At 33.0% G+C, this 18,186-nt stretch overlaps 1 protein-coding gene, 1 long non-coding RNA gene and 1 pseudogene across 4 annotated transcripts; 2 read left to right on the top strand and 1 right to left on the bottom strand.

Moving 5' to 3' along the window:
- The first annotated feature begins 5,246 nt into the window (after nt 1–5,246).
- On the top strand, nt 5,247–13,311 carry LOC123899419. 2 transcript variants are annotated; one of them, XR_006805599.1, is made up of 4 exons: nt 5,247–5,864; nt 11,671–11,793; nt 11,865–11,936; nt 13,088–13,311. It is a non-coding gene; the product is annotated as an uncharacterized LOC123899419 (long non-coding RNA). The 2 variants fall into 2 exon arrangements; XR_006805598.1 differs by having other exon boundaries at nt 5,248–5,864; nt 11,873–11,936.
- A 325-nt stretch (nt 13,312–13,636) lies between these two features.
- On the bottom strand, nt 13,637–15,138 carry LOC123896101 (annotated as a pseudogene).
- LOC123899522 lies at nt 15,097–18,186 on the top strand. 2 transcript variants are annotated; one of them, XM_045950674.1, is made up of 7 exons: nt 15,097–15,786; nt 16,512–16,583; nt 16,701–16,762; nt 16,897–17,053; nt 17,342–17,422; nt 17,535–17,624; nt 17,881–18,186. In XM_045950674.1, the coding sequence occupies exons 1-7, from the start codon at nt 15,511–15,513 to the stop codon at nt 18,004–18,006; spliced, it is 864 nt and encodes a 287-aa protein (XP_045806630.1). In that variant the 5' UTR covers nt 15,097–15,510; the 3' UTR covers nt 18,007–18,186. The 2 variants fall into 2 exon arrangements, with proteins under 2 accessions (XP_045806630.1, XP_045806629.1); XM_045950673.1 differs by having other exon boundaries at nt 15,117–15,786; nt 16,512–16,762.

Raw genomic sequence — 18,186 nt, 5'->3', positions numbered from 1 at the left:
CTAATTGCTTTATATGACTTTTTGCTTTATGTAGCATGGTTTTGTAAAATGGTTATGTGATGTTTTACTTAATAACAATGTTTTCAGTGTATAACATCTTGGCACTAATGCCCATATGAAACCATTTAACTAAAATAATGGTTTTAGTGTATAACGCTATGAAACCATTTAACTAGACTAATGGTTTCAGTGTATAACATCTTGAAACCAAATAACAAGACTAATGGTTTCAGTGTATAACGCTATGAAACCATTTAACTAGAATAATGGTTTCAGTGTATAACAGTATGAAACCATTTAACTAGACAAATGGTTTCAGTGTATAACATCTTGAAACCAATTAAAAGGACTAATGGTTTCAATGTATAACATCTTGGCACTAATGCTCATATAAAACCATTTAACTATAATAATGGTTTCAGTGTATAACAGTATCAAACCATTTAACTAGACATATGGTTTCAGTGTATAACATATTGAAACCAATTAACAAGACTAATTGTTTCAGTGTATAACATCTTGACACTAATGCTCATATAAAATCATTTAACTATAATAATGGTTTCGGTGTATAACGCCTTGAAACCATTTAACTAGACTAATGGTTTCAGTGTATAACGGTATGAAACCATTTTTGCTGTGGAATGGTTTCAAAGAGTTGTTCTCCAAAAACATATTTAACCCTTAATAAAAATTGTGAAATAAATTTAAATTTTTAAGACGATATAAAACCGAAGAGAGTGAGGTATCCCCAACCGTTCCAAATAATTCAAAATACCCTAAATAAAATTTTGGGAAAATTTTATTAATATCTTATATTTATAAAAGCATATTTACCTCATTTAATTAACTAAAAATAGTTCCAGATCTCAGAAAAATACCAAACTGGTCCCAAAATTCTCAGAAAATTATTTACTATTTTTATGTAAAAATAATAAAAAAATTTGGAGTCTCCTTCGCACTGCATGCGCCCCCTCGTGCCGACAGTGAGAGTGGGCGTGGACGCGCGTCACTGTTCATCATCTTCCTCACCCATTTTCTGCAGAAACGGGTCACGACGACCCGGTTCGTCGACCCGGTTCGTTCTCCCTCAATAATCAACGAAACTCGACGTTCTTTATACCGTTTTGATCGTCGTTCGATTTTATGAATGTTTCCGGTATTAGTTTTCGAAATCGGTGATCGAATCGCATGTAAAATGTGGCCGAAATTGAGCAAGCAAAAATAGAAAGTTCTTCGGTTATGATTATTACATGTGTAAAATCATCTGATGGCTGTGAATGACTTATGCACCATACATAAGAAAAGGCTTATGCATATTAACATAAGTCATGGGATTATGATAGTTATTTTATGGAGAAATTAATTAGATAGAATTTAAAATTTATTTAGCAAATCAAATAAGAATAGAAAAATAGAAAAAAATAAAATTAAAATGAGGTAAGAAGGTTGGATAGCAAGTAGGGGGGAGGGGGTATGGACTGGCAGAGAAAAGAAATATAAGAGTAGTGGGCCTAGTTGCTGGTAGCAAAAGAAGGGGGCGTAGATTAGAAATCAGTAAAATAAATTATAAATTATGAGGAAATAAAAAAATAAATAATAGATCTTTTCGAAAAATTAAGATAGAATAAAAAATATGCCAAATCAATATTCCTTTTCATATGAAGCGTCATTTTCAACTTAATTAAGCAACGTCATTTTCAACATCATTTATACAACTTCAGTAGGCAACGTCATTGGACACATGAATGAATGCATGTCATGTTATAATAAATAACGTCAATAGGCAACATCATTTAACAACTTCGATAGACAACTTCATCATCATTATAACAACATCAATAAACAAAGTTCATAAGCAACTACAACAACAACAAATACAACATCATAATTTCGGAACAACTACAACATCATTAAAATAGATAATTCAACATTGTTATAACCACGTAGCTCAACATCATTATTCAACAAAACAACAATTCAAACAACACGGTTACTATAAACGAACTATGGCTTAAAACAACATTGATACACAACAATTATTAGCAACTTCGATTACAACGCCAACTAAAATTTAATAACACAATTAGTCATTCACTCCTCTCAGGACAACAACTTATTACTCGTCTTTAACAGAACCCTTAACCCAATTTAACTCGGTGTAATTCAAATCCTTAAGATTATATAAAACTAGGGGAGAGTGAGGTACACCAGAGGGTTCCAAAATATTCAACATACTGTACATAAAATTTTAATTAATTTTCACGAAATTGTAATATTTTTAATCACCTTTTTACTACAAATAATTAATTAAAAATAGCTACGAGTGTCCAAAAATTACCAAATAGGTACCAAAATTTCAAGAAAATTATTTACTATGTTTCGGTAAAACAATTTAAAAATAATGATCACACGAGACCACTCACGCGCCCCCACACGCCTGAATCACAAGTGGGCGAAGCGAACCCGCTACTGTTCATCTCCTTCACCCATTTTCACTGCAAAACGGGTCGCTCGATCCGGTTCCTCGACCCGACTCATTCTCTCTCATTTCTCAACGAATATTGATGTTCTTTATACCGTTTCGATCGTCATTCAATTCTACGAAGATAACCGGTATTTATTTTTAGAAAAGACACTCGAATGTTTTACATAACAAAAGCTTCACACGAATTTTTACAAAAAAAAAACTTCATTGATGGTTGTTCAAAAGCTTCGGTTTTGACATTCTCTCGACCTAGAAAAATCCTAGAATTGCCTTATAATATAATTTGATGCTCAACACGTTATGAAACTGTTTCTTTAGAATTATCATCAAAATCCTAAAAACTCCATTATTTGAATTTCTCAAGAACAACACAAATCCATGGTTTTATTTTACTCAACATCGTAACACGAATTGCAGCAACAACAAAAGCATAAAAACATTATCATAACAAATTATGAAATCAAAATTAAGAATAAGTATTGAAACAACAACAACAACATCACATAGTGGTAGGAGGAAGTATAAGAACAACAACTTAAGCACATACATAATCAATACAAAGTATGCCTATTGAATTCAGAGTTTTCAAGAGTATAAAGCTCCCTTACTTGGATTGCAGTGAACTCCATAAATTGAGGTTAAGTTTTTCCTTCCTTTGCTTCTCTTCACTCTCTCATGAGCTCTTTCTCTTTCCTCTCACCCATTAGCACTATTTTTTATGTTTGTTTTCTTTTGTTTGTATAGTATGCTAACTCTTCTCAACTTCACCACTCTTTAAACCAATTAATTCTAAGGGACAATAGCATTATTATTTTTAAAATGATTTAATGGGAATTAAAATTGTGTTTGTTCTTCTTTATTCCTTTCTCTACCATTTTCCTATCTACACCCCTCTATGCTCCCAACTAGGGGTGGCAAAGTAGGCATGCCCGCCCCGTTTAAGCCCGTCCAAAAGCGGGGCAGGGCGGGGCAACTTAGGTGTCCGGGTTCAACAACTCAAGCCCGCCCATTTATTGGCCGGCCCGCCAAATACTTTTTTTTTAATAGTTTGAATTATAACTTCACAATTCTTACCTCCTAGTTGATGTTAAAAAAAATACTAGCAGATTGGATTGAGAGAAGATTGTGAAGTTAAGCAGGTTGAATTAAAACTTCACAATTCCTTAAAATTCTTACCTCCTATTTTTAAACTAACAGAAAATAGGGATAATTAAGAGTTGAGAGAAGATTGCAGCAGAGAATAGGGATAATTAAACTAACAGAAACATTAATTAAGTTAATAAGTAATTCCTTACAATTACCCTTAATTAAACTAACACTTACAATTACCCTTAATTAAACTAACAGAAACATCAACTAAGTTAATAAGTAATTCATTACAATATAAGATAAAAGGATAAATACTAGCATAAAGGGAGCACGACGGCGGATGAAATGAATGAATGAAACAAACAACCTTAATTTTGGCAGAAAAAGAAACGTGAAGTTTTATATGAGAGAAAAATATTACTGGATTGAGATTTTGGCTCCTCATTCCAAGCCCAATTTTCAGTAAAATTAAAAAAATATAAAAAGTCCGCGGGCTACCTTAAGGTAGCGAGCTGAAAACCTCAGCCCGGCCCGCCAAAAATGGTGGGTCAAACGGGTCGGCCCGGCGGGCCTGGCCCGTTTTGCCACCCCTACTCCCAACACCTCTTTATTTTATTTTCTACTTATTTTCTTTTAATATTTATTTTCTAATTAGCAACATCGTTATTTTTATTTATCAATTATTTAATTATTCATCACAAAATAATTAAATAACATCGTCAATCAATACCACATAAACATCGTCAATCAACACCACAACAAGAAAATCAACACCACAACAACTAAATAATTAAATAAAATGAATCCTAATTTTTGGGGCGTTACAAAAAATACTAATGCAATTGAAGAAAAGTGTCAATACTATGAAAGAAGATGATGAATAATGAAGGAAAAAAGAGTGAGGAAAGAGATCAGTCATCGGTGTCTTAGTAATTTTTGCAGTGTTCTTATAGGATTAAGTGATAGACATTCAAGTAGTATTATTCTTTTGTATTTTCTAGCTTCTTGTTGTTGGCCTAGTCTCTATTTTACTGTTTTGATATTATCTGATGACCACTTAATTTTTTTTTTTTTTTTGTAATTATTTGATTTTCTTACGGTCTAAAAGACTTATGATTTGTATTTTGATTCTATGTATTTTAATTTTTTATAAATAAAATTCGCTGATTAAAAAAAATTGAACGAAAAACATAACTTATAAATAATATAAAAAAAAAGATTTTCTAAAAATTAAGTGAATGATGCAAAATTTTTTATAAAAAATAACAAAAATATCTAATTTTGTTGTTGAGTTATAAAAGATATAACAACAATTGATATTGTTGGCAAAAAATAACTTATTGCAGCGACTTTAGTTGTTGACAAAAATACATTTTTGCATCGACTTTAGTTGTTGACAAAAGTACATTTTGCAGCGACAATAGTCATCATACGCCAACAATCTTTGTTGTTGCGAACACTAGTTATGACATCGACATTGATTGTCCTTGCAAAACCTTTCGCAACGACACATATGCCAATGACATGCAGCGATAATTTTTTTGCTGCGAAAAATACATTTCGCAGCAATTTTGTATTTTTCTCACCAATATTTGTTGTAACATCCCAACTTTAATTAATAGAGAAATATTACTTAGAAATAATTGCTAGAGACAATTATTAAAGACCAAATAAAAATAAGTGAATTGTAAAGTGTTAATTAAAGGACACAAGTACACTTTGGTTAATTAAGTGGGCATAAAGGACAACTTGGTAATTCATGTGAAAATGTTGTCTATAAGAGACAAAAGAGCCGAGAGAGAGAAGAAATGAAATCACTTCCTCCTCCCCCCTTCTTCATCAGCAACGACAATACTCCCTCCTCCATGAAAACCAAAAATCAATTATTTTCTCAATAAGCACTGCATGTGTGAAAATTATAGTGCCCAACATCGATTGAACTCGTTAGAAGCAAAATCAATCTTTGATTTCCTCTCATTCCTGCTATTGGTCGAAAATCCCTTCCTCCTTCACAAGTTCATGTTCCTCCATTGTTAAAGCTTGCATATGCCAATCTATGTTCACAACCATCAATTGGAGTTGTTAGGATTCTAAGGTAAGAACTTGATTTCTCCATTCCTTCTCATGTTGATGGTTGAAATTCTAATTCCTAAACCCAAATCATGTTTCCATATTTGGATATGCATGTATTCTGTTCACAATTAATGGATTTGGTGAATGAGTTAAGAATTAAGGGAACTAGAAGAATTGGAAGAATTTGGGTTAAACTCGTATTCTGGACAGACAGGTGTAATAATTAATAATTTAGAGATCGATATATTATATGAAATTAGAACACACTTACTTGATAATCATAATCACAAACCATCGTTACCGGAAGCGCACCAATATCGAAAACATCGATATACTAGACAAGGTCTTCCTCTGCCTAATCACATGCTCCAGTCTTTGAGGTCTTTGATGGGGAAGACAACAAATGAGCGTTCAACTTATGCAAGCTTGACAACGTGACGGCAAATGGGACCTAGCCTATCTATTTATAAGATAACAACCCTAGTATCACCCATCATGGACTCTAGAGTTGGGCCTACACTTTGTTTTTTTTACACAAATCAGAATTAGTGTTCAAGCCCATTATTACTGATCACAATTATCGGGCTTAAGCATCATCAAATGGATCACAACAACATCAACCCGTTTTTATTAAAACCAAAACCCACAATTGATTGCAGCCCACAGAATATTAGAAAATATTCTAACATTCTCCCACTTGGGCAAACTCAATTGTGTATATTTAATTTGAAGAAAACATTTTGAAAACGACTCTCGGGTTGACAACATATTTTAACGTGGCCACAATGATCCCAAGATGCAACATCTAATTAAGACTCCGTCCAACAAAAGTTAAATGATATCGAATCATAGCGGTAATTATATCATTATCGATACAACACCTTCCATGGTTACAAATACCACCTAACCCCGTCGACTAGTCATCTGTGTAGAGTGTAGCGAGAAAATGATATGTCTGTGATCTCAACCATACTATCATTTTCTTCGTCAGTCCTCAATTTCTCTCAAATGCATTAAAGCTAGAGAAATTCAATGGTCCATAAGATACCACAAGTCCAAGCTCCCAAATGATGTTGACTACCGCGGTATAATGATCTAATCAACATCGAGCTCCAATATTTTAGACATAATTTCTCTCAAATGCCTCAAAGCCAGAGAAATTACATGGTTCTTAAGATACCATAATGCCTCAGCTCCAAAATAGTGTTGATCACCGGCTAAGTGATCCCGACAACACTGAGCTTATTTATTTATGTTTTCACATAATGCCTCAGCTCCAAAATAGTGTTGATCACCGGCATAGTGATCCCAACAACACTGAGCTATAATATTTATTTATATAATGCCTCAGCTTCAAAATAGTGTTGATCACCGGCATAGTGATCCCAACAACACTGAGCTCAAATATTTTTATATTTCAAATAATTTCAAATTTATAAAAGGAGTTAATAAAATTCAAACTCCCACTAATCAAGCATATCAAAAGAATATGAGTTATCTCCCACTAATCAAGTGGTATATTAAAACTCCCACTTATCCAAACGTTCCTTCACAATTTTTAAAGAAAACTCCAATACTTGCTTCCATTTCTTATAATTTTTAAGATGTTCAACATTTCAATGGAAACATAATTATGAGCGGGGAAATCCATTTTGTAGTATTATCATAAGAGGCCAATATAATAGTACAGTCACCTTTGGGCAGAATGTACAAACTAAGGTCAAATCCTCAGTCAAAACCTCAGATAAGTTAATCAATGAGTATACATTGAACTTTGAAATTTGTCACCTTTAGGCAGACAAATTCCTCCGATCAATACATCCTCCAATAACTTCATCTAAAATTAATTTTTAATCGTAACATATAATAATCACCTTTGGGCAGAAAATTACATGTTATAATTAAAACCATTCCTCAAACTACAAAGAAAATTTCATCAATCAATATAAGCGGTCCCACTTTGGTGGTAACGGCCTATCAATGCATAAAATCTCTTGCATAGGAATCAATAATTAAAAACATATTCCTCAAACTACAAAGAAAAGTTTCATCAAATCAATAATATAAGCGGTTCCACTTTGGTGTTAACGGCCTATATTAATGCATGAAATCTCTTGCATAGGAATCATTATCTTTCGTCAGAACACGACTCAGTAAAAATATGCATTATTTAAATGCATCTAAACTGATCACTCATTATATTTTAATTTGCATTCTCAACATGTCTTGAATTATTCAATGCGGAAAAATAGTATTTGAAGGGAGAGATCATTACTATGAAACAGTCAACTCATAAGAGATCATTACTGTGAAACAGTCAACTCAATATAATAAATAAATAATTTATGCAGCGGAATAATATGAGACTTTATTTGAATATTATTGAGGATATAAATCAAATAGTCCCGAACTTTTATAAATAACATAGGACTCCTCAATATAAGTCTCTATAAACATTTATAAATAGTTGACATGTAAAACTCTCCCACTTGATAGAGAATTATAGTTGAATTACCAATCCAAAAGTGTTAAAATATTTAAACAAATATTCAACTATTTTCTCTATCACACAATGGACATGTCAAACAATGTCACACTAAATTTATATTTTTCCAGAATAGAACTCTCAAAATATTAAACTTGAAATACTCCCACTCAATAGAGTAAAATTTAAAAAATTGGAGTATATAACATGAAATTAATTAATTATTATATAGAGAGTTTCTAATTTAGAATATTCTGGAAAAACAACAAAATTTTAGTATATAATTGCACATTTATTATTTCAAAAGGAGTAGACGATATTGAAAACAAATTTCTCCTTATATGCAATTGTATAATAAGTCACAACATGAAAAATAATTGCACAACTAACCTTCAAGAGTGTGACTTACATCCTTGCAAATAGAGTCGATGAACTTCGATGATTCGAGAGTACCATGAAGTCTTTTACAGTGTCATCTCAAACAGTTCACAAATCAACAATAAACTGTTAAATCAAAATAAAACGACTCTAATAATAAACAATCAAGGATAATTCAATTTTCAATTGCCTTGCCAAAAAACTTAATTTCAGTACTAGTTTACGGTTGAGCATGTACACCAAGAACAAGGCAAAAGTGTAGTATAAGACTAAATCGGAACCAGCTTGTGTGCACAAATTCAATAACAAGCGTAGAAAACCAATCAAAATAGAACACACGATTTTAATAAATATTCTGCCACTCAAATTTATACATATATAGCTTCTATCAGTTAACTCTTGACAACATATAAGAGACTGATCACAAGTTATGAATAAGGTCAGATTCAAAATCATATCATTTGATTTTATATTTTTATTCTCATATATATCAACCGGCATATGTAAGCGGCAAGCATAGAAGATAATCAAATCATAATATTGCACAAATTTACACTCGGAATGCTCCCGTAATTGAGAAAATTAAATCATATATGAAATAAAACGGAAGCTTCAAACTCTATCATATATAACACATGAAATTAAGAAAATTAAGTTTCTGAAAAAACAATCTGATCTCTTGAGCAAATAAGTGGGAGAAAATATGAATTATAGCAACATCCAAAATTAATAGTCCATAATTTGAATTTGAGCAAACCAGAAGAATTTGAGCACTTATACCATAACACTTTAAATAAAAATTTCTCACCAAATTTCTCTTAACATACTTCACATGGTTGCTGCAAAATAGAATTAGTAGCAATCCCACATAGAAGCATTTAATTGGTCCCAATATTGAGGAAGAAGACCCACAACATAATTAGAGAGCAAAAATATTATAGTACTCAACTTAAATCCAATTAAACGGCCGAGAAAAGAAATTAACAAATGCAGCACATGTGTATAAACCAAAAGGCTATTAGCATCACACTATACACATGAAGCTATATGTAAACAAAATCTGAAAGCATATAACAATTTCATAGATACTGTGATGGACATTTAGTTTAAATAAGCAATATGAATGACAACTGACTGACATCACAATTTCTGAATAAATAAATCCATATAGATGCTCGAAACTCCGAAAATATAAGCCGGTAAAAATTGCAAGCCAATCTTTCATGTGCACTCAATTTTAATAACTACAGTGGTTTAACAATAGGCACATGAAAGCCAAACATGCTTTGCAAAATTTGTGAAAGCCAATATGAATGATTTGTGTTGGATCTATTGTATTCAGTATATAGTTATTTTCTTGACACTGAATAGACAACAATTGATGTGCTTATTTCACGTTCCAGTTTATCACTTTGTATCTCAAAATTATTAAGCAAAATTTGTATCGGAACATAGATTATATTATTATAGCACATAAAACAAAGGAGCAATTTAATTAATCTTTCAAAACAAACTTTCAAGTAGTTTTTTCCATAAGCACCAATCGGTCAATAGAACAAAAGAAAACCAATCAAAATCTTAAATATGAAAACCAAACTGCAGTTGTCATTGATATATGAATATTAATCAAAGAAAGCAATATATTTCCTTTTTACATGTCAGATTAATTGCATAAAGGCCACTAAGAAATGCTTATGTTATCAGCCAATTTTCAAGACAGGCGATACTTATGCCTAATTGATGTCCCGTCAAGTCAAAATTAAATAAACGTGAACCAAAATATACGACGGAAACACATAGACCGAATAGTGATCGCTAACAAAAACAAACACTTGTACAGCTGATAAAACAGAATAGACAAAGAGAACACCAAATCAATTTTCAGAATGATATATATCAAACCATTTGAGAGAAATCGCAAATCAATGAAAAATAGGGATTCACCCACCCTTACATTGAACCGATCTTATTCTCGGAATTTCGAAAAAGCAAATTGGTGATGTCTCTTGATTGGTTCCATAAAAACATATGATCTTTCGGTATAATATGTGTGAATTATGATGCATCAAACAACCGAATTCCTCAAGAAATTTTGTTTAAAAAATAATGCCTTTTGATCAATTTGAATTTTCAACAAGAAAATATATGACTGAATTGAGCATAGAACTAGTACACAAAACTAGTCATATATAAAACCATGTATAAATCAATATGCAAAACTCAATCAATATGCGTTGGTTTCACTCTACTAACTATAAAAATAATTGCGTTGGTTTCACTCTACAAAACTCAATCAATATGCAACCCCATGTATAAATCACCGATCGTACGATTCATATAGCAATATTAAACCAAAGTAAAATTTTATGGTTTCACGATTAAAAAAAATAAAATAAAATAAAAATTATAAAAACACTTATGATCCGAGTCGTATGATCCAAAGAATTATATATTCGACCAGAAACGGTGATTCATAAAGCACATATCTAATGAGAGATGCATAAAGCATAGATCAAATTCCAACAAAATTCAACACCGAACATCAAATTTGAAAAAAACCAATATAAAGATCGAACGGCAGTAGCCGAACATAAACCCAAAATCAAATTATGGTTTTAACAAATTCTAATTCAACAAAAAAATTAGGGTTCTAACTCATATAATATTAGGCTCTGATACCACATGTAATAATTAACAGTTTAGAGATCGATATATTATATGAAATTAGAACACACTTACTTGATAATCATAATCACAAACCATCGTTACCGGAAGCGCACCAATATCGAAAACATCAATATACTAGACAAGGTCTTCCTCTGCCTAATCACATGCTCCAGTCTTTGAGGTCTTTGATGGGGAAGACAACAAATGAGCGTTCAACTTATGCAAGCTTGACAACGTGACGGCAAAGGGGACCTAGCCTATCTATTTATAAGATAACAACCCTAGTACCACCCATCATGGACTCTAGAGTTGGGCCTACACTTTGTTTCTACACAAATCAGAATTAGTGTTCAAGCCCATTATTACTGATCACAATTATCTGGCTTAAGCATCATCAAATGGATCACAACAACATCAACCCGTTTTTATTAAAACCAAAACCCACAATTGATTGCAGCCCACAGAATATTAGAAAATATTCTAACAACAGGCACTAAAAAGGTGACTGTTCTCTCTCTGTAAAACCGTTTAAGATGCTGTTTGTTTCTATGGATAGCTAACTCAAATACGGTCGTTGTGGCACTGGTTGCATAATTTTTGGACGTGAAATGAGGTCAGTAGGTATTTTTGAAGTTGGTGCTCTAATGCAGAATTATGCAGAAAATTCTGATTATGGGTTTATAGCATTTCAGTTGCAAATTATGCGTTTTGGCGAGCTCTGGAAGTGTCGATGCTATTGTTCAAACTTCTTTTCAGGTGGGTTCCCTTAGAAGCTCAACCTTTAGATAGCATAGCACTTTAGTTGCCCAAATAAATTATGTATGATGACACTAGATATATTATGTTAGTGTCCCCAATTATGAATTATTGCATGATATCATAAGTTAGGGTCAAGTGGTGTATGAGAGGAGCTTAATCCCAAAGCTTCTCTCCATTTTTAATCATTTATTACACGCTGTGATACTCATGGTTAGGAATGAAAAGGATTGTATTAATAATTTTATGCAAAACTGATGAAAATCGCAAAACAGAGTTGTGAACTGATAAGCTCGCTAAGAGAGTGTTCTCTCGTTTGGATGTTGGAACATTTTGGCTGTTTCTCGCTAAGCGAGCTGACTCTTGTTAAGTGAGAATACCAGTTCAGAGCTTTGCAGATTTAGAATTTGGAACTATTTTATACTTTTCAATCCTATGCCTTCCTAGATACTTTTCTGTGAATATTATAAGTGTAATGATTAATTAAAATGTTAATTACATGTTAAGTTATGATAATCAGGAAATCAGCACAAGTTAGTTACCCCAGGGAGGGAAATTATGGGCAGGATAACAATTAAGATAATTAAGTTAAGTTAAGAAAGTCAGTCAATCATGGTGGTTACTTATGTACCACGTTATAGGATTCGAGGAATCCAATCATGTTACGATTGTGAGCTTCATGCCGTGTCGATGCGTATAATCATCGACGAAGGATATGTCAGGCCTCTGAGACCGGCTCACCTCAGAGTGTCTTAGTTATGTTAAAATGAACAAGATAATTAATCTGTGTTACACTTTTATATTATGGGTCATGCTAAACAGTGCCCCCGGGGCACTTGTTAAGCATACCTAAAAAGGAAATAAAAAATAAAATTTATATTGAAAAGACAACTTTTTGTACTTTTGAGGCATTGAATGCACGCATTTCGAGACAGAATTTCTATTTTAACATGCTTAACCAGTGCCCCCGGGGGCACTGTTTAGCATTTGTTTATGAAATCATGTTATGAAATTATGTTAGAGACTGACAATCAGGATCAAGGAACTTTTAGTTCATCAGTTGCCCCCGGTGTAGACACCAATAGTAACTGGGTAGTAGGAATCCACTGAGACGAAGTGACTGTTCTCATCCTCCACTTATTTGTTTTCAGATAAACAGGTTGATCGAGATATCATGGTCTGCAAGCATGGAGTTAAGATACATGGATTATGCTAGTTGAGCTGATGTCATGTTATCTTATATTTTGTATAAGATTTAGTTTTTTTTATGTTTTCAGTTGTTAGCTCAATTTAGTATTAATCTCTTGGATTTTGTAATCCTATTTATGTATTCGGACGATACCAAATGAAAACGTAATGATTCCCGATTCAGTTATGTACACTCTTGTTGATATTCTAGATAAATTGACATGAGGTGTTATATTTGTCGCTACCGAAAACCTTTTTTCTTGTATGTATGTGTAATGATATATTACTCAGTCTGTGCATTTTTTTTAATCTCAAAGAAATACAACAAAAAGATAAAAGAAGAAAGAATTTAATTTGTAAAATTATTTTACACATGCGTTCAATAATATATCAACACATCATGTATGATAATTAAAAATACATGATGTGTCATGTTCATTAAATGATGTGGCAAAACATCATTGGATGCATGTGTAAAGAATCTTTACACTAACGGTGCACAACAATTAAACTCAAGAAGAAAATACTTCATCCGTTCCAAAATATTCATCGTTGACCAGATCGTTGCTGAAAAGAATATCCAAATACCAAATCCGATTCTATAGAACCTATGCAAAGTAAAAGAATCTCTTGGAAAAATCAGAGAAAGAATCTCTTCTTCCTCGGTAAAGAATTCTTCCAATAATTCTTCTGAACCTGATCTTTTCAAAAAAGCGCGTACAATACTTTTGTGTTTACAAGCTAAAGTTTTAATACAAGAAAGCTGAAGTATATATTTTATTCGATACATTTTTTTTTAGGATCCACTGTAATAATGAGAAAGATTTCTACATATTCGCAAAAATCGCTCAATAATATCAAAATCGGATGAATCGGCCTAGACCGGCTTACTGATGGGATGCCCCAATACATTACAAAATTTCGCTTTAGACAACGATCTAATTAAAGGAATAATTGGAACTATTATATCAAGTTTTTTGCCAACAATTTCGATTAGAAATGTATTTTGCAGCATTTGACTCCGTACCACTGAACGATTTAGCCGCACATTTGAAAAATAGCCTAAAAGCTGAAATGAATGTTCAAATAATTGGTTTATATTGATCATTCTTGGTTGAGACCAAACATAAAAAAAACATTGCCATATATAGACAAAATAGTGTTTCCATTTTTTCATCATAAAAGGCACAAGCCCTGATTCCAGGATTAGAGTATTCCCTATTATTTATAAGCCTACTCAGATCAGAACTAAACTAGTTGATTCTCTTTCGCCTATTGGTCGGCTTTAAGCAACCTTCGTATTTCCTGTTGAGATCCCAAGTCTCCAAGTGGGCCCTCTTGGCCACCTGCGACCTTGGCTTTTTAGAGAATCCCGCTCCTGTGTTGTGGGACTTGTTGCTCGGCAGTCTACCGGGTGGGATAGTCACTTTGGTAAAATTACACAAATTAAAAAATTTAATTAATATTGTAAGGAAAAGAGAAATTATGAGTTAGTTTACAAAATTGTCCTTCATTAATGGTATAAGAAAGATAAATTGAATAATTGAAAGAATAGAGAGTAATATATAGTTAAGAGTATAATAGGAAAAATAACATTAAATATTTCATTGATAATGTAAAGTGACTTATAATTTGGTGCAAATTTTTTTCTCCATGTGTCTTACATTTTGGAACGGAAGGAGTACAAAGAAAATTAAATAATGTTAGCAACACACTCTTTAACAAACACACTTCAATACACTCTCTTTTATTGGTTGAAATTCACATGAGTCCATAAAAAAATGTGGACCCATATAACTTTTATGGGACCCATATAAATTTTAATAAATAGAAGAGAGTGTGGTAGAGTATGTTTGTTAAAAAATAAAGAATGGGTCCCAAAAACCCGACCGCAAGGGGAATGAGTCATTTACGCGGCAACTAACAACAAAAAATACAACGTCAACAAGGTACACAAACCTCTGTAAATACCTATATTGTCCTTTTCAACGTTCCCAAATTCTTCTACATTCATTCATTCATTCATTCTAATTCCACGAAGCCACAACACAACTAAACCAAACAAAACAACATCATCTCACCAATGTTAACCTTCCCTATATATACGCAGAATCCAATTTTCTATTACACTCTCTCTCTTCCCTTCCCTTCCCTTCTTTCTCGTTCTCGTTCTATAAACTCTTTCTTTTTCTCTTTACTTTTTTCTCCGGTGAGTCTCAGATTCCTTTCATTTTTAGGGATCTGCCGATTCACCGCGCGATCTTCATATTAAACAGACTCATTGTTCTTTTTCTCATTACAAATTTTGTCATTTTCAATTTTAGATTTTAGATTGATTTTGAATTGAATAATTAGACAAAAAAAAGAAGAAGAAGAAGAAGGATTAATGGGCGATCATGTGGTGTTGTTTGTTGACCGTTTGGTTCGGCCTATGCCTGTTGAGCCATTGGCTCAACATCCGGCCGAACCTGCTCCTGAGCCGTTGCCGCCGGTGAACGAGACACCAGCGGGACCTTCAGGGTATTTACCAGAAGATTATGATGATGATGACGACGACGGAGAGGATGAGCCGCTGTTGCAGATGGCGGAGTGTCGAATTTGTCAGGATGATGATAGCATTAATAATTTGGAGAATCCATGTGCCTGTAGCGGTAGTCTTAAGGTATATTTTTGTTTTATGTCAATCTATGTCTTGGTGTTGGTGATTGAAAATTCAAAATTAAATTAAAATTTAATAAATTACAATTGATAGATAGATTTTTGTCTGTAGAAACCAATCATGTTATGTCATTTTCTTCTTGTTTGTTGATGAGTTGATTTTGATGAATGAAGCTTTCCATTTTGTCTATATGACAATTTTATCGAACAAGATCATTGATGGTAGAGCATTAGTATTGGTGATAATGCATCACAAAGTTTCTTAAGATTATTGAAGTTTGTAACATTAATTTGCATGTGTTTAATGGACATATTGTATTAGCATTGTTAATCAATTTTATTTAGTTTTACACTGACATCCAATGAACGCATGACTTAAAAAGTTACTGCAAAAAGGCCACGGCAAAATGGTATTGGTAGTGTCCGTTACCACTTCTCGTTACACCGAGACAAACTATCATTTTCAAAATATTAGATAATAAATTTTCATTAGATGTACTTTGCATTGTTGTGCATATCTTTTGACGAAGGTAGAGATTATCTGCAACCCATTTTTGTTGACACTTGGACATAAATGTTTACTGAATAAGTGCTGAATGGAACTGCTTACTTAAACACTCTTAGTAATTGGGAGCACTCTTGTTTACAAGATATTGATGTCTTGTATTTTCTATATTTTAGTCCTCCTAATTTATGAACTGTTGGATTTTTCTATGGTTTTTTCCACAGTATGCTCATAGAAAGTGTGTCCAACGCTGGTGTAACGAAAAAGGAGACACAACTTGTGAAATATGTCATAAGGTAGGTATTAGAAATAGTGATACCTTCTTCGATTTTCATGTCTTCAATATTTTCAACTACATTTGTTTTGTACTACCTTTGAATGTAGTTTTTTGTTGTTATGCATGTAATTGTCAGTCCTATGAACCTGGTTATACTGCTCCACCACCGCGTCCCGAAGAAACTACCATTGATATAGGGTAAGGTTAAGTTTCGATTTTAAGATAGTCTTCAGTCAAGAGTAAAGGTTATGCATAAGCAATCTGTTTCATACTAATGAAAATATTGATTTGAAACTTATTTACTGACTGGTGAGCTGTGAATACTTTTGCAGTGGAGGCTGGACAATCTCTGGCACGCCTTTGGACTTGCATGATCCTCGACTCTTGGCAATTGCAGAGGCTGAACGCCAATTCTTCGAAGCAGAATATGATGGATATGCCGCTTCTAATGCCAATGGAGCTGCATTTTGCCGTTCAGCTGCTCTAATTGTAAGACATTATAACCTTGAAGTCCTTTTTAACAAATTATTTGTATAATTAAGTCATGTGTATATCCATCAAGAACGCATTTTCTTTATGCCCTGCTATTAAGCAGTGGATACATGCACATATTTTTTTTTAGCAAAATCAATTGTAGTTGCAATGAAATTAATTTTTTTTTTTTTGGGTACATTGCAATGAAATTTAGGTTCTTCATACATATTGATTGTGCTAGGAAGTAATAATTTACACTTGGACATGATTGTAAGACTGATTAGTTCTCTTTATCTGGTGCAGTTAATGGCCCTTTTACTCTTGAGGCACGCACTTTCTGTCACGGATGCTGATACTGAAGATGATCCATCAACTTTTTTCTCTGTAAGTAACTTGAGTTCCTTTTGTCTAAGTAGTTCATAACATCATACAATTGTTATGTTGCTTTCAAGTGTTGTAGAGAAAACATATCTAATTACACATTATCTATCTGCAGCTTTTCTTGCTTCGAGCTGCTGGCTTTCTTTTACCTTGCTATATCATGGCTTGGGCGATTAGTATTTTACAACAAAGGCGACAAAGACAAGTAAGTGTCGGTTTTAAAATTATGTTTTTTGCTCCTTTCTTATGAAGCACTGAACGCAGACACACTGACATTGACATGTAGACACGTAGACATAAGTTATTGAACGTATCATAATGTGTGCCCTTGTCGTGCCAGTGTCGGACACTAGACACATCTTCCATCTAAAGTTTAAGTGTTAAATAGTTCTTATCTTTTGGTTGTGTTACCGAGTATTTGGGTATAATATTCTTTATCGTTTCATGTGTTGTTGAAACAGGAGGCTGCAGCACTAGCGGCAACCCAAGTTGCCTTCGTGCTACAATCCGGGCATCATAGGGGTCTGCAATTTGCCATAGCACCAGCACAAACAATGCATCCACATCTACACGAGGAACAAGTGTAGTTTGTACTATCGGTGTATGTATGAAAATGGAGTGTTCACCATGTAAAGTAATCTGTTGAAATGTCATTCCACTTTTACTCATGATTTTCCCTTCTCTAATTATGATATAACTTGAGCAACTTCAAGATGGTTCTCTCCCTCGGTGCATTTATTTTATTTGGAATATTTGTTGCTCTTAAA

The sequence above is a fragment of the Trifolium pratense genome, linkage group LG7, assembly GCF_020283565.1.
Source record: "Trifolium pratense cultivar HEN17-A07 linkage group LG7, ARS_RC_1.1, whole genome shotgun sequence".
Classification (NCBI taxonomy): domain Eukaryota; kingdom Viridiplantae; phylum Streptophyta; class Magnoliopsida; order Fabales; family Fabaceae; genus Trifolium; species Trifolium pratense.
The sequence above is the reverse complement of the archived record's forward strand: the minus strand, read 5'-3'. Positions and strand labels throughout refer to the sequence as shown.